Genomic DNA, 23,047 nt, shown 5'->3' with positions numbered 1-23,047 from the left:
TGGGTACCAGTCAGGATGTTGCAGGTGATGTGATGGAATAGGCACAGCAGCAGGGGACGTCACCGAAGGACCAGGCCGCTAGAAGGAATGTGTGAGGAGCTACTTGCTGTGGAAGGAATTGATCTCTGGTACCTTGTGCATGTAGAAGGCATCAGCAGTTACTGCCAAGAAATCTCATGTTCCGGCAATCAATCGCTGTGCCAGAGCATGCCAAAGGAACACCCTGCCGGAGGGTGGCAGAGGCAAGGGGGCTGATTCATTGCGCTCTCACAGAGGTAATCATTGCCAAGCAGTTATCCTGTAAATATCATTAATAACCCCTATCAAGTGTGATTTTTAAAGGGCAGCCTGATACGCACGGAGCCCTTTGAGACGGAAGCGCATGACATGGCAGGGCCAGCCCAGCGTGGTCCCTGTCACGGGGCAAATCCTGGCAGCAGCAGCAGCACCCAAAGGTCCCAGCCCCAGGGATCCTGCTCACAAGGCACCGCAGGGACAGGGAAACAGCATCTCTGCTGCAGAGGTGATGCTCGCATCGCTAAACTGCCTGGACCAGCAGCTAATGCTAAAAGGGACTTCTTTGCCCACCTTTGAGCTGGCACTTTTCCTAGCAGAGCTCCACCAATGGAACCTTCCCCCCCCCCCCCCCCTTTCCCAAACTGACATTCCAATGTAGGACCACAGAGCCCTGCTTCCATCCTAACCACAAAGGATGGAGAAAGGGCAAAAGGGGACGTCGCTGCTCCCTGGCCAACGCGCAGTAACTGCAGTTACACCAGGGTGCAAAACCAACGTGGCCAAAGGGACCCAGTGGTGCTTGGGCTGGGGCATTGCCTTACACAAGCTGCTCTGTGTCCTTCACACCTTAGTATCCCTCTTGCTGCACGGGGACAGATCCTGCTGCGTGGGGACAGGCTCCCGTTGCAAGAGCTGCTATTCCAAAGTCCCAGAGGGTGTGATCGGGGAGATGCAAGGTCTTGCCCCCTGCAGACAGCCAGCCCCGTACAACACCAATGGTCCTTTGGAGTGTCTTGCAATGGGAGGTGCAGTCCTGGTCAAACTCCACTTGCTGTAGCTATAAATACAACCCCAATTCCACCTCCTTCTGCTCCGGCCACACGTGTGGCCCAAAGCACTCTGCTGGGATGCGGCCATTGACAGGGCATGGATGGTGCCTGGAGAGCGCTGGGGCTGCCCAGGAAGCTGGGAAGTTCTGGGAGATGGGAAGACACCAAAGGGACTCCTCAGAGTCAAGCACGGAGCCCTGGGCGCAGGGACTGCTGAGCTGTTTATCTGGGCTCCGATAAGCGCATACCGAGTGCTGGAATGTGTGGATTTATTTGCAGATGATTAATATTAGCAGATAAATTGCACTTAATGAGGGCAATAATTCAGGGGTAATTTACTGCTGGAAACGATGAGAAAGCTGCTTTGGAAGCCTGAGGTTAGAGGCAGAGGGGAAAGGCAGCGCCTGCCCCGGGGCAGAGGGGTTCTGACGGTGGTGGGACCTGCACGGAGCCTTCCTGCCTCCCTTCCTACTCCTTTCTTCCCCCCCCCCCTTCCCTCGGACCTGCAGCCGGAGCTGCTGCTGCTGCTTTCGGTTTTGCCAAGGAAACAGGGCTCATGCAGCCGCGGGCATGGGCAGGAGCCGGGCTCTGGGCTGGATTTGGTGCTTCCCTGCGTGTCCACCCCTTCAGGAGCTTTCGAGCTCAGCTGTGTGCCTCAGCCACAAAGGAAAGCAGGCATTTGGGGTCCAAACTCCCACAGGAACGAGGTGGCCGCTGCTGGAGCAGGGCTGCAGGATGCCCTGGGCACCCTGTGCCAGCGCCTCAGCACCCTCACAGGGCAGAGCTTCTGCTTAGGAGCATAAGATCCTTATGCTGGGCTGGTCATTGCTGTTCCCAGGGAGCGGTGCCAGGCGATGGGGACCCAGGTCCCACTTGAAAGGGAGCCGCCAACTTCTAACACTTCCCTTTGCTGCAGGTCTGAGCTGGCACCAGCCTCAGCAGCTTTATCAGGGCAGCAGCGAGGAACACGGTGTCCTGCAGGGACACGGAGGGGTTACTGACAGCACCAGGCTCCGCCGTGGGATGCTGAAAGGTGCTGGGAGCTTCAGAGCTGCCCCTGTGGTTCAGCCCCACGTTGATGTTTCATGAGGTTTATTTAATGGTGTGAACTCAGAGCTGGGGAGAGGCACTGCAGCTTCCTGCTTGTCTGACACCGGGAACTGCTGTGTCTCACCTGCTCACAGCCTTTACAACGTGCTTTGGCGCTGCAGAAACGTCTCCAAAGGCAAGGGAAGGGTTCTCCTCCTGATGGGTCTATGGAATGAGCCCTCTCACGCTGGTGCTGGCCCTTGTCTTAAGAGGGAGACCTCATGGGAGAGCCCTGGACCCCATCACCACGAGTGCAGCGCGCGAGCGCATCCCCGAAGTGAAGGCTTTGCCACGTCGGGCACCCTTGCTCGAGGGGCAGAGCGGGTTCTGTCGGCTGGAGCCCGCCCCCCTGACCCTGAGCTCCCTCTGGAGCCTCCAGGGCAAGCATCACCCCGAGGAGACGCTGCCCACAGAGGGGCAGCCCCGCAGAGCACCGCGGGGCCGCACACGGCAGCGTGCTGAGGTCCCGCATCCCGGCTCTGCCTCGGGCGCCCTTGGGCGAGCGCTGTTATCTCGTTTGCGCCGGGGCTGCGAGCTCGGTGCCTGCAGCGGGGAGCACACGTGCGCTCAGCAGGGCCCGGCGATGCTCCCGGAGCTCGGCAGCTCCCAGGGGCTGGGTGCAGCCAAACGCGCAGGGGTTGCAGCGGGATCACCCCAGCCCGCGGGCTCCGTGCGTGCGGAGCACCCCGCTCGCCTGGAATCCAGGCTCTGGCTCCCCCCACACTCATTGCTTCCCCCCCCCCCCCCCCAGGCTTTCTGCCCATTCTGAGTGAGGAGCCAGGTGAAATCAGGCTTTTTCACTCGAACAATTGGATTCCAGTAAAGGGAGGTTTTCCAATTTGAAAAAAAAAGAGGAATTTTTCAACCTAAAAATGTGGGAACTGCAGGGAGGAGGAGCTCGGCAACAGCTTCCCCCTCCTTGACGCCGGTGTTCGTGCAAGGTGGTGCAGGGCCATGGGAGCAGGGGGGCAGTGGGTGAGAAGCGAACGTGGTCCCTTTGGAGCATCGTGTCAGTTCCCTTGCCTGCTATGTGGCCTTGGGCAACTCATTAAGGCCCAAACGCTCAAACCTGGGTGATGGGAGATAAGTCACTGAAATAAAACGTCTCATTATTCATGGCTCTGAGGTCAGGGTCTGCAGAAGACGCTTTCATCAAGGCAGGGTGGCTTCAGTGGAGCTCCTGTCGCCCCTGGTCTTGAGATCAGGAGCCAGATTCCAGGTGAAAGAGCTGCTTCGCCTTTTTCAGAGGGGGTTTAGGCAGGGGGGTGCTGGGTACTGGTCACACGAGGCCAGGAGCCAGCTCGGGATGCCAGGCTGCCTAACAGGGCCATTGGGCATCTCATAGAGCCATCATTCACAGAATGGTTTGGGTTGGAAGGGACCTTAGAGCTCATCCAGTTCCAACCCCTGTGCTCAGGACCCTCTCCACAGCACTCAGCAGCTCTGCAGGGCTTTGTTAATGCCCATCGACCCCAAGGAGCGGTGGAAGCTGCTCCAAGCACAGCATCCCCTGGCTGGTGCCCCACAGGATGCTGCTGACCTCAGCATGTGCTTGGCTGACAGGGGCCAGGCCACAGCCCCTGATCCTCTCTATGTGCTGCTCACAGCCCCACGGCCCCACATGGCCCCGACGTGCACACTCACTGCAGCGGGGACACGGCAACAGCAGCGCCCATGGGATGGGTTTGGAGGAGAAGCATCAATATTTGCCATGGACAGGTGGAGGACGAGGCAGAGGGTGATGGACGGTGTCTGCTCCCTCTTGACTGTGCTTAAGCCAGGCCTAATTGTGCGTTCCTGGCAGGGGAAAGTCACACAAACCCCATCAGTGTCACCTGCAGTGCGCTCACTGCTGAGGTGGAATAAAGCAGCCTTGATGGATAAAGCAGCTCATGTGAAGAGGGGCTGGTGTGCGGTGGATGCTGCTCCAGGCGCAGCCACAACAGCAAACCCAGCACATGAGAGGGACCAGGAGCATCCAGGCACGGCACTTGTACCCTGCAGAGCCTCTTGCTGGCATCCTCCAGATGCGGTTGCATCCCTGCTGCTCCATGGTACTGGAGGGCAGAGGAACGGCTTTGCTTGATGCCATGATCTTGTTTTTCATGTTCACAGGGAAGAGCTTCTGCCCCAGAGCTCATCTCAGTCTCCCCTCGGGCAGGTTAAAGCCATTCCCCTTGGCCTGTCCCTACATCCCTTGTCCCAAGCCCCTCTCCAGGTTTCCTGCAGCCCCTTCAGGCACTGGAGCTGCTCTCAGGTCTCCCCTTCAGGAGCCTTCTCTTCTCCTCTGACCCAGCCCAGCTCTCTGAGCCTGGCTCCAGGGCAGCCCTTGGAGCATCAAACCCCCGATTTGTCAAAGTCTGCTTTGCAGCCTTTTAAGCTACTTCCCAGCTTTTGCAGCCCCTTTCCAGTGCCTTGGTTATAACGATCCCAGGTTCCATAGGGTTCCATCCCACCCTGTGCTCGGCGCCGCAGGGCGGATGGGGCTGCCTGCCCCTGCCCTCTGGGGATGTGTTTGCAGGCAGGGAGCTGCAGAGGAGCCGCTATCTCCAGCCCTGCGGAGGGGCCCTCGGCAATGCACATCCCCAGGCTCCCACCAGGCTCCCTGGAACCAGAGCTCAACCATCAGGTTCCACCAGGGAAGACGGAGCTCATGGTGCATTGTTTGAGGTGGTGAAGGCGGAATGGGAGCAATGGAACCTCGGGAGCACCGCAGCAAACTGCAGAGCAAGGGTTTAGGGTGTCAGGTGCTAACGCTGCAGGTACCGAGTCCTCCTGTGTCTGTGCTGATGGTTTCCTTCCATCATCAGCATCCTCAGGCCAGGGTCTTACCCGGTTTGTGTGGATGTGAATGGAATGAAACAAACATGAAATGAACGAATGGAAGCCTGTGACGGTGGAAGAGCAGAGCCCAGCATCGCAGCTGGGAGCATCCCTGCTGTCTTGGCTCCAGCAGCCGGGGCAGGAGGGTGAGAGCTGGGGTGAATCGTGCCCAGGGGAGCCGGTGCCGTGGCTGCGCAGGAGCTCCCTGACTCACACAACGCAAATGCCCTGCCTTGGGTTTTCACCCTGAGAAAGGCTCAAGCTGACCCTGGCAATCCCAAACCCCTCGGCCCGGCCTTCATCGGGTTTCGGCTCCGGGATAATGTTACCAGCTTAGCCCCGGCCAGCATCCTGCCTGGCCCAGTGCCGCCCCATCAGCTCTTCCTGGAGCAATCCCCACTGTCCCAGGACCACGCTGGTGCTCCCACCCCGAGGGATGGAGGGAGAAGGAAAGCCTCATGGCTGCGGTCGGCTCCATCACACCCACAAGGCACGTTACCTGGGTCCATGGGGCGGTGATGCCATGGGGATCCTGCCGGCTCCCACGGCTGCAATCTGCTGCAGAATTCCTGTGTCTGGAATGATGCTCTGTGGGCTCCATCACACTCGGGTCAAGCCCAGAGCCTGAACGAGGGCTGTGGAGCGAGCAGAAGGTCTGAGCACCCTCTCTGCTGAGCACATTTGTCCTGCTCAGCTCTGGGGAGCCAAATTGCTGCTCACTGGGATAAATGAGATAAGTTTGCATCTGCCTCCAGCACTGAGAGCTGCCGCAGGGAGGGTGTAATTGGGAACAATATTGCTATTGACACGGATGGTGCTTAACATCGGCTGTCCAAACCTGGCTGAGCACAATGGATGATGCTCAGCCCAGAGCTGGTCCAGGATGATGGCATTAGGAGGGCTCTGGGCAACGGCTACACCAGGGAGGAAATAGTTAATGGTGCTCACATCCTGATATGGAGGCACAAATCCTCTCTATGTGCCTCTGTGGGGACCGTTGGTGTGATCCCAGCGCTGCAGCCCCCCGTCCCCCCGGCTTCATCCTGCCTGCATCCCCCTGCCACAGCCCCCTGCCACCATGGAGGCCTATAGGGCAGGGTGCACACAGGGACCCACTGTGTCCATCCAGCCCCGGGGACGTGGGGAATGGCCCCGGCCACCTCAGGGGCCAGCCCCAGCCTCTGCCTCCACAGCTTCCTGAAGGGTGGATGGAAGAAGGGGAGCGGCTGCTGAGCTCAGCTCCCATCGGGCTCCCTCTGCTGACAGCCAGCCCTGGCCACCGCTGCACAACCGCTCTGTGCCGAGCCCTCGCCCCATCCTCCTGCTGCGGGGCCGCAGGAGCGCATCCATGTACTCGCGTGCATGGATAAAGGGGGTGTCTACAAATAAAAATGAACGATTTAATTCCTTTCCCTAAAAAAAGGATCCCTGACAAGGGCTTCACTGGGGGTCCTCACCAGTGAGGCGGGAGGTGGCTCCTGCATGGGAGCAGGGGAAACTGAGGCACGCGATGGTTGCATCCACAGCGGCTGAGCCCAGGAGGGGACCTGGCTGGGCTCAGCCCCGCGCCGTGGCCGCCAGCCCCGCTTCTCCCCACCGGGAACACCGCGCATGGGAAGGGCCATGGGAGGGCATCGGAGCAGCGCCCTGGCACCGTCACCACGGGGAGTCACCCGCTCGGGTGCCGGCGGATCAAGGGGGACGGCGGGAGAGCAGCTCCGGACGGGTGGGAAGCAGCAAGTCCTGGGGTGCGCAAGCAGCCGGTCCCAGTGTGCTGAGTGGTCACTGATGGGGTCCTGGCTTGGGCAGCCTCCGAGGCCGGGATGGCCATGGACATCGTGGGGTCCGGCCCGCCTGGGCTGTGCTTGCCCGGGGTCAGCAGCAGCTCTTCTTGGGCTTGTCGCTGGGTGTGAGTTTGATGGAGTCAGTTAGGTAACTCTCAAAGATCCCTTTGTACTGGAAGAAAGAGAAGAGAAGAGAAAGGGTGAACGGGGCCAGCTCCGAGCCGGGCTGAGGGCCTGGGCAGCAGAGCTGCGGGTCTGATTCACTGCTGAGGACAAAACCTATGGAAAAGCCGCCTGGAGGAGCTCCCTTGGTGCGGGGACACGGAGGTCCCCATGGGACGGCCACTAGAGGACAGTGCTGGAGCGCTGCTCAGTGCCACACGTGGGAGAGCAAGGAGAAAGGGCAATCCTGGCTCCTTCCCAGCCGATTTAGGATCTATTTTAAGCACTCATTCGCTGGTGGGGTCTCTTCCCTGGGGCTCTCCCACGCGGTGGGGCAGGAGGATGCTCTGCACCGGAGGGTGGGCTCACCGTTGCCAGCGCCTGCTTTGCCAGGGTCTCGAAAGCCTCCGCGACATTGATGTTGTTCTTGGCGCTGACTTCGAAGTAAGGGATGTCCTTCTCCTTGCACCAGGCTGAGGCCGTCTCCTTGGATACCTGCGGGAAAGGAGGATGGAGCCACCTCGCAGCCCGGAGCGGAGCTGGTGGAGGGGACCCTGATGTCCACCCAGGCACTGCTGGGTGGACGCTGCAGTGCAGGCAGCTGAGATGCTTCATTCCTGGGCACAATCGCTGCTGCAAAGGGCAGCGGAAGGAAGGACTCTGCTTATTCCCTCCAAGAGGCAGCAGCACTGGGAGCTCAACAGCTCCTTGCCTGGGAGCCTGGGTTTCGTGAGAGCATAGGGAGAAGCTTGGCTCTGCAGGGCAAGGACCAGCATTAGGGCACCAAGGTGTCCCAATCCACACACCCCACTCTCCTCCACCCGTACCTGCCGGTCGCAGAGGTCTATTTTGTTCCCCAGCACGACCATGGGGAAATCTTGCTCCCTTGGGATGACCTTCTCCAGAAAATCATCTCTCCAGTTGTCCAGGGACTCAAAGGACTCCCTGTCTGTCACGTCAAAAGCCAGCATGCAGCCATCCGAGCCTTTGTAAAAGGTTGACACCATGGATCGGAATCGCTCCTGTCCCCCTGTGTCCCAGATCTAGGGCAGAGAAGGGCACAGGTACAGACCCACGTCACAAGCCCTGTGCCACGGTAAGCTCAGGGGACTAGCTTCAGGAGGTGCTGAGCCCCTAAACTCAAGTGGGATTGCTCATGGATGCTGAAACTCAGGCTCTGTGAATACAGCCCCGTGCCCCATGACCCTGATGGCACTTGGGGACATCAGGACACGGTGGGACACAGGGCTCCAGCCCCACTGCTCACCTGCAGCTTCAGGGAGGTGTTGTCCACCACGAGGACCTTGGTGAGGATGCTGGCACCCAGCGTGGTGCGGTAATCCTCATAGAACGTCTTGTGCACAAACTGGTGCAGGAGGGAGGTTTTGCCCACGCTGGTGGGAGGGAAGGGACAGAGAATCATGGAATGGTTTGGGTTGAAGGGACCTTAAAGCTCCTCCAGCTCCAGCCACAGGCAGGGACCCCTTCCACTGGAGCAGCTTGCTCCAAGCCCCTGTGTCCAACCTGGCCTTGAACACTGCCAGGGATGGGGCAGCCACAGCTTCTCTGGGCACCCTGTGCCAGCGCCTCACAGGGAAGAGCTTCTTCCTTATCTCCAACCTGAACTTGCCCTGTTCCAGTTTGAACCCATTGCCCCTTGTCCTATCGCTACAGCCCCCTGCAAAGCCAGGCTTAAGGGGCTGGCGGCAGCAAGGACAGGGGCTGCACAGCCCCAGGCTCCCCTGCGCTTCCCTCCCATTGCCGGCACCACCCCTTACCCCAGTGCTCCAATGATGATTATCTTCAGATCCACCTTCTTGCTGGCATCCATGGACAGACCCTGTGGGACAGGAGGGAGTCACGGAGCTGCAGGGATGGGGCCAGCTCCCACTGGCTCCCTAAGGCCTTTCCCTGCTCCCACCCTGACCATCCCCATGTCCACAACAAACCAGCACCATCCCATGCTCACATCCCAATGGTTTTGGGAGCAGAAACTCCCCGTGCTGCAGCCTGGGCCTGGCTCCTGAGGTGCCAGTGCACGTCCAGACACGCCACTGCTCCGCACCAGAGCACAGCATTGAACTGCTCTCAGCGATTCCCTGCCTCTCCCTCTCCCTCGGAAGTGCCATCGCACCCCCGAAACCCGGCACACACCGGGGGGGGGGGGGGGGGGGGGCTGTGAAAAAGCGCCTTTATTAAAGGAGTCCGGAATCCCCTGGGTGCCCCAGCACAGCCCAGGGATGCCGGGAGCACCCCGAAAGGCTCCCCCAAAGCCGCATCCCCATCCCTGGTGTCCCTCGCGCTCTGTGCCCGGCCATCCCTGGGGTCCAGCATCCTCCCGTGGTCCCTCCCGGCTGCCCTGTCCACGTTGGCTCCGCGCGGATGGAAACGCTGACAGCCTCATCCCTGCGTTTTTCCCGCATGCGTTGGCCAGCCCCGCGCTGTTCCCGCTTGGCACAGCCCCCCTGCCCGGGCTGTGGGGTCCAGGCTCTCCCGCTCCCCCCTCCCACCACATCCCGGCTGCGGGCATCATCCCCGGCGCGGGCAGCGCCCCGTGTCCCGGCACGCACAAACTTCCCACCCCGTGCGCCGGAGTTCCCGGAGCTTCACGCCCAAAATGGAGTTTCCCGGCCCGGTTTTCCCTGCCGGCGGCCGCTCCCCGCTCCCGTGCCCAGCCCCGGGGCCGCGGGGACGGAGGGCGCTGCGCTCACCTGCCGGGGCATCCGCGTGTGGGGTGGCCGGGGCTGCGGGCTCCGCTCCCGCGGGGAGGGGAGAGGCGAGGGAGGAGGATCCAGGGAAGGGTTTCCTGCCCGGGGAAGGCGGCTGCGGGGCCCCGGGCCGTGACATCAGCAGAAAGGGGCCGAGATGCAGCCGGAGCCGCGGGCGGGCGCTGGGGTTCCCGCAGGGCTCCCCCCGGACCCGGGATCGTTGAGGCCAGGACCCGCGGTCCTGCCCGGGGCGGGGGTGAGGGCTGAGCGGCCCCGCGGGAGCCACCCCGGGCCTTGCCCCCATAGGGATGGGATAAGAGGCTCTGGGAGCTGGGGACGGCTCGCGGCAGGAGCGAGGTGGGGCTGGGGTCTGGTCCCCAGAGGCGGGCAGCGGAGGGACAGGTTCCCTTGGAGGGGGCTGTGGGCTCCGCGGCTCCTTTGGCCGGCAGCAGAGGGGCAGGGTGGAAGCAGGCGCATTCGCGGCCCCAGATTGTGCTTTGGCACCGGCTGCCCTCGGTTCTGTCGGGTTTTTCCCCTGAGCACCCCCAGTGGGACCCCGGGGGGATTCGCTGCTCTCGGCAGCACAAATCCTCCTGTTTCCCACGTGTGATTCCGGGACCTGTCTGGCCAGAAATGTCTGGTTTTATCCCCCACAGGGCAGGCGCTGGGAGGGGCTGGGATGAGCAGAAGCTCCTGAGCTGCTCTCACCGGTGGGTGGTGGGTGAAGGCTGGTGTTTCCCTGGAGCAGCTCTCTCCTGCTCCCTGTTTGCAGCCCGTTTCCATCGGGCTCCTTCACCTTTGCCCTTGCAGCCGGGCTCTGCTGTCCGACCTCTCCCCTGACTGCTTGTGCCCTCCTTCCTCTCCTTGTGCCCCTCCAAGGCCGGCGGGATGGAGGTTGCTCACCCGGTCAGATGATCGCATCCCTCCTCGCAGCCGGAGATGGGGTTTGCAGTTGCGTTGCTGAGCTGATGCCTGCAGCCACTTCTGCTTTTGGGCAGGAGGGGCTGCACCCAGCCCGGAGCCCAGCACCGGCTCCAGCTTCTGCTTGGGATCACAAGAAAAGGGATTTTCCCAAAGCTCCTGCTCTTGTCATTGCTCCTGGTGTGAGCGGCGCCCGGATGGAGGCAGCGGGAGCAGTGGTGGAGAGGAGGTGATGGCCAAGACTGCAAGCACAGTCCTGCAAGCACAGCTCCAATCCTGCCCTGGTGCTTCACCAAGTCAGCGCTTCTGAGGAACAAGAGCGTGGGTTTTGTGCCCTGTGACTATGGGGAAGACCTCGCAGCTGGGAGATGATGAACACAAGCTGGAGACTGCCACATCCTGAGGACAGGCTCATGTGGATGAGGAGGGAATGGGCAGTTCCCCGAGGCTTGCAGGGCCGTGACGGTGAGGGAAGGGGAAGAAAGCAAAAGGCATCGGAAGGACTAAACTTCCCTATGGATTTTCAGCCACATCTGCAGTCGGAGATGGGTTGCTCCCTATTGGAATGCTCAGTATTTGCTGTAGCAGCATCCCCTGAGCATCTATCATGTGTGGGTGTAGGGAGGCAAAGGATGCCCCAGACCTGCCAAGGTGACTCTGGATGTTCTGGGACCCCAACAGCATTGAGCAGTCCTGGTCGAGTCCAGGCCTGGAGGCACTGAGTGGTCCTTATGCTGAGGGAGCTGGGCGCTCCTTTGCTGCCTGCAGCTGCGGTGATGGGCTGGTGCCCAGCAGCACCTTGGTGTGCTAAGAGTTAAGCTCCAAGAGGGAGAGGAGACCTTTGTCCAGCAGCCCCAGCACCTTATCTTCCAGTGCTGCCTGGGGAGCGAGCAGCTGGGGTGAAGTCGATAGAGGAACCGGTTTCAGAAGCCATACGCTGGTCAGTGGCACAGTCGATACCCTGAATAAGGCAGAGATTTCCTCCTGTTGCAAACCACAGCGTTTACAACCAGATCTCGATTTCCAGCACTCGGACCCAGCCCTAAAGCCTGCTCTGCTCTGGGGAGGATGCAGCAGCCCCAAAGGCAGGAAGAGGACCCTGACACCTCATCCTCAACTGCAGACACTGCAGGGCCTGGATTCAGTGTTGGATCTGGAGGCGCAGATAAAAATAACCCTGCTCTGTGCTTCCCTTTCTCTCTGCCTTCTGCATGTGCCTCAGGGTGCATCACTCATGAGCTGTGATTGCTTCTGCTTTCTCCTGCATCCCTTGCACTGGCAGCGGGTCAGAGCAGCCCCCCCCCTTCCCCCCAGACACCCAGGGCCCCATTCCCTCCATAGCCCCTCAAAGCCCCTGACAACCCCCTTAACCCATCCCTATGGCAGAGCTGTGCAGCTGCTTTTCCATCTCCGGCTCCAAGCACCCACAGCCACGTTGTCTTTGTGAGCTCCCCAGAGGATCAGAGCAGATTTCACTGGAAATCACTGGTTGTTCCTGCAGGTTTGCGGCTCAGAAACAGCCCCAGGGCCTCTCCAGGCTCCTCATCACCTTCTGCTTTCTGCTCTACCTGGGCAAAGTGTCCTCTTCTGCCCATGTGGAAATCCCAGCCGAGGTGTGACCTTTCTGCTCCAGTCCTGCCCATCACAACACGAGCACGCCAGGGTTTGGTTTATGGAAGCTTTTATTGGCAAGTGCTTAAACCCCCCTCCAAGAGAAGCCGCAAAGCAGATCACAGCGATGCTGAAGGCATCCTCAGTGCGCAAGGACCCTCTGCTGCGCTCTCCAGCTGCAGCCCCCGGTGCCTTCATCACCTCCAGGCTCACCGATAGCCCCTGCCCTGCTGAGGCTCCGCTCCCATCCTGCCCCAGGGGTGCTCAGCCTTAGGGGACAGCGGGCGCCAGCCCCACTCGGTCGTTACCACGGTCGAAGACGGAGTAAAACTGGCGGATGAAGACATCACCCAAAATCCAGAGGGGCCCGGCGGGAGGGGGGATGTCCATGCCCTGGAAGCCGCTGGTGCAGAAGGCCATTCCATCGCTGTATTCCTGGAAGGAGAAGGGTAAAACCGGACACGCACCCGTATGGAAACACGTGGGAATGGTGACCGCGAGTCCCATGCACGGAGCATGGAGCTCGTCACCCACCGGCACGCTGGGAACTGGGGGTGCTGGAGCTGCGGCAGTACCATGAGGGTGTAGGCCTGGGCGCTGAGAGTGTAGGGCAGCCCATTGATGGTGAAGGTCACATCCGGCATCACGCTGAGGCTGCTGCACTCCACAGCGTACTGCAAAACCGCCCCAGCTCAGCGCTGCTGCCCCATAGGGCAAGGGGGGTCCCAGGGCTTTGCCCCCCTCCGCTCCCCACCACCGCTCTCACCTCGCCATCCACAGGAGTGGCACCAATAGAGCTTTGCAGTTCCTTTATGTCCTTGGTGGGACCCGTGATGAGCGACGTGCCCGTGTCCACGATGGCCTGACACCCGCTGGTGCAGAAAGTCACTGCCCCCCCGAGCTGGACGCTGGGGGAGGAGGAAGGAGGGAAGGAGCACGAAGGACTCATCCTGCTCCTGTGCCCCAGCCCAGCCCTTCCCTCCCTGCCCCGGACTCACTTGTCCAGCTGGATCTGCCAGTACCCTTGCTGGGTGACCGGCACCCAGTTGAGGGTCCCTGTGAAGCGGGAAGGGTCGAAGCCACCAAAGAGCAGTTCCCCTCCCAGGGATGATTCCGGGTTCCTGGAGGGAGGAGAAGGAGGATAAATGAGGGGTTTCCTCCCTTTTACTTTGCACACCTCATCCTAAAGAGGTGCATTTATCTCCACTTGCTTCCCACAAATGCTTTGGGTCATTCCTTGCTGCAGCCCGTGATGATCAGCACGGGACCGAAACAGAGCAGATTTAGGTTGGATCTAAGGCAGAAGCTCTTCCCTGTGAGGGTGCTGAGGCGCTGGCACAGGGTGCCCAGAGAAGCTGTGGCTGCCCCATCCCTGGCAGTGCTCAAGGCCAGGTTGGACACAGGGGCTTGGAGCAAGCTGCTCCAGTGGAAGGGGTCCCTGCCCGTGGCAGGGGTTGGAGCTGGAGGAGCTTTGAGGTCCCTTCCACCCAACCCATCCCATGACTCCTCGAGGAAAATCCCTTCACTCTCCCCGTGACCCATTTTGCCTTTTGTCCCCCCAAAGCCACTCCCGGCTCTGAGCCGTGTCCCGGAGCAAAGCCGGCTCCGTACGCGCTCAGGTAGACGGAGAACATGGGCAGCTCCACCAGGTCCTGAGCCATCATGTTGTCGAAGACGGGGGTGACGCCCCCCACGGCCAGCGAGGGATAGGCCAGCCCCAGGATCCCGTCGAACGCAGCATCCACAAAGGCTTTCCCCGGCTCGCTGACGCTCTCGGCGAACTGCTGGTTGCTCACGGTGAGGCCCTCGACCTGCGGCGAGGAGGGGCAGCGGTGATGCCGAGCCTGTGGGCGAGCCCCGGGGACGTTGTGCAGAGCAGGAGGAGCCGAAGGTGACTCACGACCACTTGGTCGGCTCCGATGACCCCCGTCAAGCTGCCGGTGCCGTACTGGATGGAGAAGGGCGTCCCCACCACCTGGTACGTGCTGGATCGTGATGGCTGGAACTTGGCGTGCTGGGCTGGGGAAGGGACGGGAGCCATCAGTGGGAATGCTGTGTCTGCAGTGCCACAGTGCCCAGAGCCCTCCCCATGGCTGGTGGCAGCGACCAGACGTGGAGCAGAGTTTTCTCCCTCGAGTGTAAAGGGAGTCACAGTGGCAAGCGTTGGATCAGGGCTCTACCAAGACACAGTTCAACATCTGGGGGCATTGCTCATGGTAGGAGAATGGACCAGAGCTGGGCTAAATCTGAACTTGGCAGTGCTCAAGGCCAGGTTGGACACAGGGGCTTGGAGCAAGCTGCTCCAGTGGAAGGGGTCCCTGCCCGTGGCAGGGGTTGGAGCTGGAGGAGCTTTGAGGTCCCTTCCAACCCAAACCATTCTATGGGTCTATGATGCTCTGTGCCTGCCTTGCCCCTGCCTCCGGCCCCTCGCTCACAAGCTGCATTGTGTGCTATCATCTTTGCTTGTTTGTTTAAAGGCTCTCCCAGCAGAATGGCCCAACGAGCACTTCCCCTATCTCCAGGCTGATGGTGCCGGGTCCCGCTCCTGTGATTTGCCGCCTGTGCCTGAGCAAACAACCCCGGGTCTGTGTTATCTGTGTGTGCCTTGGAGAGCTGGGCTGGGTGGGGAGGTCCCCCAAGATCCCTGCGTGCTGCTGACCCCATGGCCTCGCTGGGGTCACCCCACTGCAGGCTGGTCAGGGAGCCCCTACTCACCACAGGCTTTGCTGACGCAGTAGACGGAGGGCACCCAGAGGTTGGAGGAGCCGGTGTCAAAGACCACGGTGAAGTTCTGGGGGGGGGTCCCGATGGAGATCTGCCCAAAGTACTCCATCTAGCCCGGAGCGCAGCACAAAGCACCGTCAGCCATTGCCGCCCCGGGCAAAGGGGAGCCTGTGCTGGGATGTCTGGAGGGGATGGATGGGTTCAGTGTGGGGCATGGCTGGCACCAGGGCACTGCCTGGTCTGTCACAGCCACACGGTGCCAGGTGAACAAGTACTTAAGGGACAACAAGGCAGGATGGTTGGTGCAGGGGCTGTCACCTTCCTGCTGGGCTCCCAAGGAACCCTCATCACCGGGATGCAGAGTGGCAGGGACTTTTGGGACAGGACCTTCCTGCTGCTGGTGAATGGGATGGACCTGAAGTGGTCCTCTGTGATGGGGTGCTCTCTGATGCATGCGATGTGTGTTAGCTATGGGGGATCCCTCTCCTTGCTGTGTGCCTGCGGGCTCGGGGGGTGCACAGGCAGCTCGCGCCATGAATGTGCTCCCTTGTCCCTTGTCATCGCCACATTCCAAGGCACAAAGGCGCAGGCAGGAGCATGTCAGGACACTGCCTGCAGCGAGCTCTGTGAGCAGGAGGGAGCGTGGGGGTAGCCTTTGGGCATCGGGGACCGCCCTCGCGCACTAATGTGGTTTTGGGGCTCAGCCCCCCCAGCGCTCGGTGCTCACATCCAGGTAGTTGATGAGGGGCTCGTTGGTGTCCGTGAAGGCGGCGCAGTCCTCGCTGTAGTGCACCATGTCCAGCCTGTGCGCCTTCCAGAAGTGGGAGAGCTGCCCACGGTCCCGCAGCTGCTTCCGCAGGGAGCGCTGCCTCCTCAGCGTCACCCTGCGGGAGCCCCGCTCCTGGTCACCCACCCCAGTCCCTGTGCCCGCCCTGGGGGTCCCAGCACCGCCGGGATGCGGGTCCAGCATCCCCCACCACCGTGCTTTCTAACAGAGTGAGATGCAGGGATTTGATCTGCTTTAGGAGGCAGCAGATGGAGGGCAAAGCTGGCAGGAGAGCTCAGACACCCGGCGCTGGCCTGCTCGCAGCCATAACGTGGCCAGGAGCTCAATGTGACTGATGGGGAAGGACCTTCAGGCTGGGAGACGGGATGAGGGCCAAGGGGAGTTCACGCTGGTGTTTTCTGCCCTGTTTGCTTGCAGAGACCTCATCCTACAGACCTCATCCTGCAGACCTCATCCTGCAGCCACTGCTGCTGATGGGCCTGCTCAGGGGGATGGAGATGGCCACGGAGCTGCTGGACTGATGGGAGCAGAGAAGCAAAGCACCGCGTGGTCCCTGCATGGGTGCCCGTGCTGGGGGGCCTCGTCCATCACTGCCACGCAGGGCCCCTCCGAGAGCTCGGGAGCACCCTGGGGACCCCCCCTTACCTTTTCAAGCTGGTGGCCAGGGAGAGGCAGAGCACGGCGAGCAGGAGGAGGTGCCTCATCTCAGTGGCTTGGCAGCAGCGCCGGGCTCTGCGGCAGCGCCGCGGCGTTGCTCTTATACCAACATCACACCCCGGCCTCGGCGCGCGGCGATAACGCCCCTCTGCGAGTCAACACCGGGCTCTGGCAGCAGCAATGAATCACTGGCCACGGCCCAGGCGAGGCAGAGCGGGCGCTCCGGGGTCAAGTTTGCTTTAGTGGGCGAGGGGCTGGTGCTGGAGGAGCAGGGCAGCCTTCGGGGCGTGCGGGATGGAGGAGGATGGGGCTCCCATCCCGGCACCAGGCCCTCACCCTTCGCCGTCACTCAGCCCGGCTGAGCTGGTGGAATGCTTTGGGGGAGTGTTCCCCCTTTCCTTTGCCCTGCCCATGGCCGTGCGGGTGCCCCACATCCCAGCATAGGATCCCAGACTGGTTTGGGTTGGAAGCGTGTTACCCATTTCCCTCATAAGATGCAGTTGAATGTGCCAGCCTCCCTTCTTGTCCTCATCACATATTCGTGGAAGGGATTGAAACCCAAACCCTTCCTAAAACAAAAGCCATTGCAAGTGCCAAGATCAGCTGAAAGCAGCAAGTGGATTGTCACAGACATGGTTTATAAGCCAAAAATCCTGTAAGCAAATCCAGCCTGAAGGGTCGCTGGGCTTCGGAGATAAACGTGAGTGGGAGCTATAGGATAGACAAGCCAGTACTTGAAGCAAAATAGTTTATTTAGTGGAAAAACCCCAAATTGGATCATCATAATCTGCAGACTGGGGACAGTTGATTCAGCATTAAATTATGGAGATGAAAAAGTTTAGAAGCAGCAAATCTATTTTAACTTGGATTTAGCTCTTTTAAGTCATTTTGAACCCCAGACTCTTAGAGGTAAATCTGAATAGTCTTGTGGTGCTTCCAGGCAGCAGCGGTGCTAAAGTGTGTTTAAGGGGATGTCATAAAGGGGAGACTGAGATGAGCTCTGAGGCAGAAGCTCTTCCCTGTGAGGGTGCTGAGGCGCTGGCACAGGGTGCCCAGAGAAGCTGTGGCTGCCCCATCCCTGGCAGTGTTCAAGGCCAGGTTGGACACAGGGGTTGGAGCAAGCTGCTCCAGTGGAAGGGGTCCCTGCCCGTGGCAGGGGTTGGAGCTGGAGGAGCTTTAAGGTCCCTTCCAGCCCAAGCCGTTCCACGATGCCATGATTCTGTGGTACCCATCCAGCTTTACACACGTGCCCTTGGACACGCTAGAAATAGGTTATGAAATAGGTTGTGCACCGTGTGTGGGAAACACGCCTCTCACCCCTTGGGCGCACGGTGCTTCACCCATTCCAAGAGCCTCCTTCCCGGGTCGAACTGTGCTACCTCTGCTCTTTTATTGCACTTCTTTAGCTCAGCCACTTCCACGATCAGCTCCGAGTGACTCAGATGGCGCCCGAGCAGCGCTTCTTGGCACCCCTGCCTGCTCTTTCACCACAGGCTTCTTCCACCTCCAAACCTCTTTATCCATCACTGGAAGAGCCAGCCCCTGCAGCAGCAGCACCCGCTTTCCAATACACACTGCAACCAGGCTTCACTTCAACGTTTACCTGTGGCACCGAAGCTGTGGGTGAAGCAGGAGGGACTGGGATGGAGGTGATGGATGATGCGGTCCCCATGGGCCCAGGGGATGAAAGGCAGAGATTGACCCGTGGTGGGGACCCATCAGGGGACCCCAGCTGAAGATGCAGCTCCCGGGGGTGAACCCACCACGAGGGGTACGTTGTGCTTCTCTCCTTGCCCTCGGGAAGTAGAGAGGGATTAATCCAGATGCTGGGAGTTCTCTGATTGCTGCTGCAGCGTGGTGGTGATGGAGGTGTTTAAGAACCAGCGTGCACTGTCCCCATGGGTCAGGAGCCCCTCAGTAAGGGGGGTCCCTTGCTTCTTGGCCCTATCCTGCCAAGGGAAAAAGTGCAGGAGAGGCCAAGCTGCTGCAGGGCATCTCCAGCACCAAAACAGCATCATAGTGTGAGAGCTGCAAAATCAGTTCCAATGGAACAGTGGTCCAGTGCTCCCCAGGTCTGCTGTGAACCCATGATACTGGGTCTGCTGCTCACATCCCACCGTTACAGAGTGATGCTGCAAGTTACTGCCTACCACAGAACACTCCCAGAAAGCAGAAAACTGGGCATGTGGAGGCCCTTTCAGTGCCAGCGGATGCCCCTTGGTGCCAGGCTCTGGGGTCATGCCCCTTATGACTTACAGTGTTTCACCCCTATAGAAGACTTCTACATGGAAGCACCCAGAGCAGTTTCTGCGTGGCTCTCTGCCCTTGGGACCACTTTGCTTCCATGGAGCTCAACTGCCTTCAGCACCAAGCTGCTGGAAGCTGGAGCAACAAGGCGATGTGCCCACGGGGATGGAGCATCCCAGCCCCGGAGAAAAAGCGGCTGCAAAACAGCACAGAAACACCCAAATGTATTTAAATGAGGCAGTTGAAGCGTCATGGAACCTTGTGTGGGCTCGTTCTGCCATCGCCATGGGGGGAGAGCGAGACCGCATCCGGCACCGCTGGGCACGGCTGCAGCACCGGAGCCCTGCTTGGCCACCCAAAACCCTGGCCAAGCATCCCTAAGGCCAGCTCCCCCTAGTCCTGCAGGGAAGGGGAGGTGTGGGAAGCTCTTTACCCCCAGGTAAAGCACTGCTGGATATGAATTCATACGCAGTGCCTCATAGAGCAGAGGGGCTGTGCATCAGGATGGGAGCTGGGTTTGGTGCCCGCATCCGAGGGGTGGCTGCAGGCACACGTTGCTGAGCCTGAGCTTTAGCCTTAACCTGGGGCACCAAGGCCTGACTGGAATGGGACAAGAATAACCTGAGGCATTCCCATGGCTTTTCCTACCTTTAGATGGAGCGTGGACGTCTTGAATTCACTCCTCGGTACCCAAGCTTTGATTGCAACAGGGCATCGTGCTTGAGAACGGGTTAATGTGCTGGGGGCTGCAGGGAGGGAGGCTCGCAGCAGGGTACCTGATACAGCAAACAAGTGCATGCGCTGCCAGCGTCTCCCCAGCTGTTATCTTCAAACCAGACCCTTCAATATGCTCGTGCATATCATCGCTTCCATCTCATGGCCCAGCTCAGCAAAGAAGCTGCTGCCACCGATAGCTGCATTTGGGTCTTCTTTTGCAATTTCCTTTTGAGCAGCTCGTCTCTCAGATTGCTATCAGCTGCAGCAGCACCTCCTGCCCCCCCATAGGCAGTGAGCCAGTTCAGACTGACAGGCTGAGAAGGATATCTGGGGACAGAGCAGTTCAATGAGGGAGAGGGGATATTCCAGCCAGAAGCAGGCTTTTAGCTTGGCACTCACCAAGCTCTTTGGGGAAGCGGAATTTCACAGGAGACTGGGGAGGATTGGATTCGTTACTGTTAGAAATGCAGAGGAAACGATGGAATCTGATCCAGAGGATGGATAATCCTTTGCTCTAATTATCAATCCATCTATCAGGCTATGAACTGTGTTATTACAGCTCCTTTAATCACGGTATCAAAGCTTTAGCTGAAGACTCCTCCTTGTGTAAACCATTTAGAAACTAAGTCTATAGGCACTGAGGGAAGATTTAGTGTTTTTTTTTGCTCACAAAATGAACACTCAATTCCTTTATTATAACTCTTTGTTATTGTGCCCACAGGTGCCAAGGCAAGGGGCCCACTTCAGGCCCATGCCCCTGAACTTCAATAGGATTTAAGCACTCACCAAGCGAGTGTTTAAGCACCGTTTAAGCACCATTTAAGCACCATTAAATCCAAGGTGTCTCCAATGCTCCTGACCTTTCTGGCCGGAGCATGACCAGTGCAAGGGCCTGACACCAAACCTGTGGCCTCCTTTCGGTGGCTTTCTTCGATGGTGGGGTTACTTTTTATATTATCGATACAACATTTTCATGGATTACAAACCCCAGAAACGTGGGGGAGGATTAAAGTGAGAAGAATCAGTTCCCGTCATGGTCACCTTCAGCGCCGCGATGGAGCCCAGCGCCTCCAGTCACGTACCAAGGCAGCAGCGTCTGAAACCCCTGAGCTCGATGGTACCGGCAGGGGCAGCCTGCGGCTCTGCAAGGGCTGCCTATGGGGAGGGCTCCCACAGCCGGAGCCTGGCGCAGGGGCAGGCTGTGCCGGTGATCACATCTGCAGTGCCGGTGATCACATCTGCAGTGCCGGTGATCACATCTGCAGTGCCGGTGATCACATCTGCAGCGCCGGTGATCACATCTGCAGTGCCGGTGAACACATCTGCAGTGCCGGTGATCACATCTGCAGTGCCGGTGATCACATCTGCAGTGCCGGTGATCACATCTGCAGCGCCGGTGATCACATCTGCAGTGCCGGTGATCACATCTGCAGTGCCGGTGATCACATCTGCAGCGCCGGTGATCACATCTGCAGTGCCGGTGAACACATCTGCAGTGCCGGTGATCACATCTGCAGTGCCGGTGATCACATCTGCAGTGCCGGTGATCACATCTGCAGCGCCGGTGATCACATCTGCAGCGCCGGTGAACACATCTGCAGTGCCGGTGATCACATCTGCAGCGCCGGTGATCACATCTGCAGTGCCGGTGAACACATCTGCAGTGCCGGTGATCACATCTGCAGTGCCGGTGATCACATCTGCAGCGCCGGTGATCACATCTGCAGCGCCGGTGATCACATCTGCAGTGCCAGTGATCACATCTGCAGTGCCGCACCCACCACCGCGTCCGAGGGGCCTTGCGTTGCCGTGGAGCAGCATGGAGCTCGACGGGACCGTCTCGGCTCGTTGCCATCAGGGGTAGCTGCCTCTGCCTGTGCCCCCCGAGCCCCCAGGCACTTGGCTGGGTGTCACATCCACCGCGGGGAGGATGAGCACGTGTGAGTGGTGAGTACAGCACCGGGGGGTGAGAACTGCGGGCAGGGAGGGGAGCACTGCGATGGAGGGGTCAATGGGGTGGGGAGGCTGCCCCATCCCTGGCAGCGTTCAAGGCCCGGTTGGACACAGGGGCTTTGGCTGCGGGATGCTGAGCCCTTCTCTGAGATGGGCACCCGACACAAGTGCAGGCAGCACCAGGCATCTTTGAAACTGAAGCCCCAGGCTTCTGAGCACACCGCCTTAAAGGCAGAAACTGTAGGGGCAAACCTTGGTCTAAACCGTGCTTTGAAGCAGAGGCAGCCAACAGCACCCGAGCGGTTTAAAAGAGTCGGGTTTTCTCCTTCGCTTGGACAAACTGTTTTCCTCTTGTTCAGGAAGGTGCCGGTTGCCATCTCAGCTGTGACCCTGGTCCTACATGCTCTCCTCTTGCTGACACTTTACATCATGCTCAGCAGGAAGATAGGTAATTCATTGCCTCGTAAACTTTACCCGGTTTTACCTGTTCTGTTCCTCATTCCTGCTCGCAATCCCCACTTCAGAGACTGGAAATCATTTGCCCCAAGCACAACCGAGTCCTTGCTCTGGGTCTGGTTCTTGCTCCCGCTTCAGGGAGTGACTGGTGATGCTGTGGAGTGTGTGCAGGAGCTGGACCCCCACCCCAGGGACCCTCTGGAGCCCCGGCTGGGCCAAGCATCAGCGTGGGACAGGAAGAGGGCAGCACGGCGGCGCTGTGCCAGCCTGGTGCGGGCAGAGTCACACCGGGGGTTACATCCTGTTACAGCTCTGTCTTCTTTTATTGCTCTTGTTAGTGAAGGGGGTGGGAATCGCCATCAGAACCCATCCGCAGTGCGCTGGTGCAGCTGAAGCTGCCGTGTCCAGCAGGGCTGGAGCTTGATGCTGACTCCCCTCTTGGTTCCAGCCGGCCACTCCTGCAGCAAACCGGAGAGCAGCAGCCCCAAGGAGCAGCCCCAGCAGCCTCCGGCCTCGGCACTGGGAGGGGAAGGGCTGCAGAGACCAGGCTATGAGGGTAAGGGGGTCCTGCAGGTCCTGGAACATGAGGGTGCTGAGGGGCTGGCACAGGGAAGCTGTGGCTGCCCCATCCCTGGCAGTGTTCAAGGCCAGGTTGGACACAGGGGCTTGGAGCAAGCTGCTCCAGTGGAAGGGGTCCCTGTCCGTGGCAGGGGCTGGAGCTGGAGGAGCTTTAAGGTCCCTTCAACCCAAACCATTCCATGATTCCATGAATACAAATGGGTGTTAGTGTGTCTGTGCAGTGCACTGTAAGGCCCTCACCGGCTGCCCCTGGGGACAGGAGGGAGCAAGGGGCCGGAGCAGCACAATTCCAGTTCCCTCCTGCCTGCTCTGGGCTTTCCCAGCCCGGTTCCCATGGGCAGGGGATGAAGGGGGGGTCACGCTGATGCTCTTTGGGTTTTCACGTCCTCTCCTGAGCACGTTTGCTTTCTCTCCCTGGTTCTTTTGTGCCTCTGCCCCGAGGAGCGATGGGGCTCGTGACGCTTCCTGTTTTCCAGGGAGCAGTGACACATCCTCAGAGACCTCGGAGGACTCGGGCAGCAGCCGCTCCTGCCCACAGGTATGGCCACGGGCAGGGGCCTTTGCCATAAACCACCACAGCAGGGGAGCTGGTGCCGGCTTCAGACCCACAGAGGGGGCAAATGCCTTGAACCTCATTGCACCGAGGGCACTGAGGCTGTATCCAACATTCCCCCTCCCCAGGAGCCAGGCTGATCCCTGGGCACAAGTGAGCTCTGCAGTGGCCTTTCAATGGCAAAGCCACCCCGGGGGATGCTGGTGCCT

General features: G+C 59.9%; 2 protein-coding genes across 2 annotated transcripts; both read right to left on the bottom strand.

Annotated features, from left to right (window-relative positions):
• Nucleotides 1-6,602: 6,602 nt before the first annotated feature.
• On the bottom strand, nucleotides 6,603-9,798 carry RAB7B (RAB7B, member RAS oncogene family). Its single transcript, XM_061454980.1, has 6 exons — nucleotides 9,637-9,798; nucleotides 8,704-8,765; nucleotides 8,193-8,319; nucleotides 7,753-7,968; nucleotides 7,295-7,420; nucleotides 6,603-6,935 (listed from the first exon to the last, which is right to left on the bottom strand). Exons 1-6 carry the CDS (start codon nucleotides 9,646-9,648, stop codon nucleotides 6,855-6,857), a joined length of 624 nt encoding a protein of 207 aa, XP_061310964.1. The 5' UTR covers nucleotides 9,649-9,798; the 3' UTR covers nucleotides 6,603-6,854.
• A 2,465-nt stretch (nucleotides 9,799-12,263) lies between these two features.
• On the bottom strand, nucleotides 12,264-16,522 carry CTSE (cathepsin E). The gene is made up of 9 exons (XM_061454979.1): nucleotides 16,322-16,522; nucleotides 15,617-15,773; nucleotides 14,881-14,998; nucleotides 14,066-14,184; nucleotides 13,777-13,976; nucleotides 13,164-13,286; nucleotides 12,932-13,073; nucleotides 12,741-12,839; nucleotides 12,264-12,600 (listed from the first exon to the last, which is right to left on the bottom strand). Exons 1-9 carry the CDS (start codon nucleotides 16,378-16,380, stop codon nucleotides 12,436-12,438), a joined length of 1,182 nt encoding a protein of 393 aa, XP_061310963.1. The 5' UTR covers nucleotides 16,381-16,522; the 3' UTR covers nucleotides 12,264-12,435.
• Between the last annotated feature and the right edge of the window lie 6,525 nt (nucleotides 16,523-23,047).

Source organism: Pezoporus flaviventris, unplaced genomic scaffold (genome assembly GCF_033815535.1).
Source record: "Pezoporus flaviventris isolate CSIRO_AGI_PZ_B2104156 unplaced genomic scaffold, CSIRO_AGI_Pfla_v1 ptg000017l, whole genome shotgun sequence".
NCBI classification, from domain to species: Eukaryota; Metazoa; Chordata; class Aves; order Psittaciformes; family Psittacidae; genus Pezoporus; species Pezoporus flaviventris.
The sequence above is the reverse complement of the archived record's forward strand: the minus strand, read 5'-3'. Positions and strand labels throughout refer to the sequence as shown.

Coding starts and splice junctions, on each gene's coding strand:
- RAB7B (XM_061454980.1), bottom strand. Junction 8,320..8,703: donor ATCATCATTGGAGCACTGGG/GTAAGGGGTGGT, acceptor CCCTCCCACCAG/CGTGGGCAAAACCTCCCTCC. Junction 6,936..7,294: donor CAAAGCAGGCGCTGGCAACG/GTGAGCCCACCC, acceptor TCTTTCTTCCAG/TACAAAGGGATCTTTGAGAG.
- CTSE (XM_061454979.1), bottom strand. CDS start 16,380: ATGAGGCACCTCCTCCTGCTCGCCGTGCTCTGCCTCTCCCTGGCCACC. Junction 15,774..16,321: donor CTGGCCACCAGCTTGAAAAG/GTAAGGGGGGGT, acceptor GGGCTCCCGCAG/GGTGACGCTGAGGAGGCAGC. Junction 13,287..13,776: donor TTCTCCGTCTACCTGAGCGC/GTACGGAGCCGG, acceptor TCCTCCCTCCAG/GAACCCGGAATCATCCCTGG.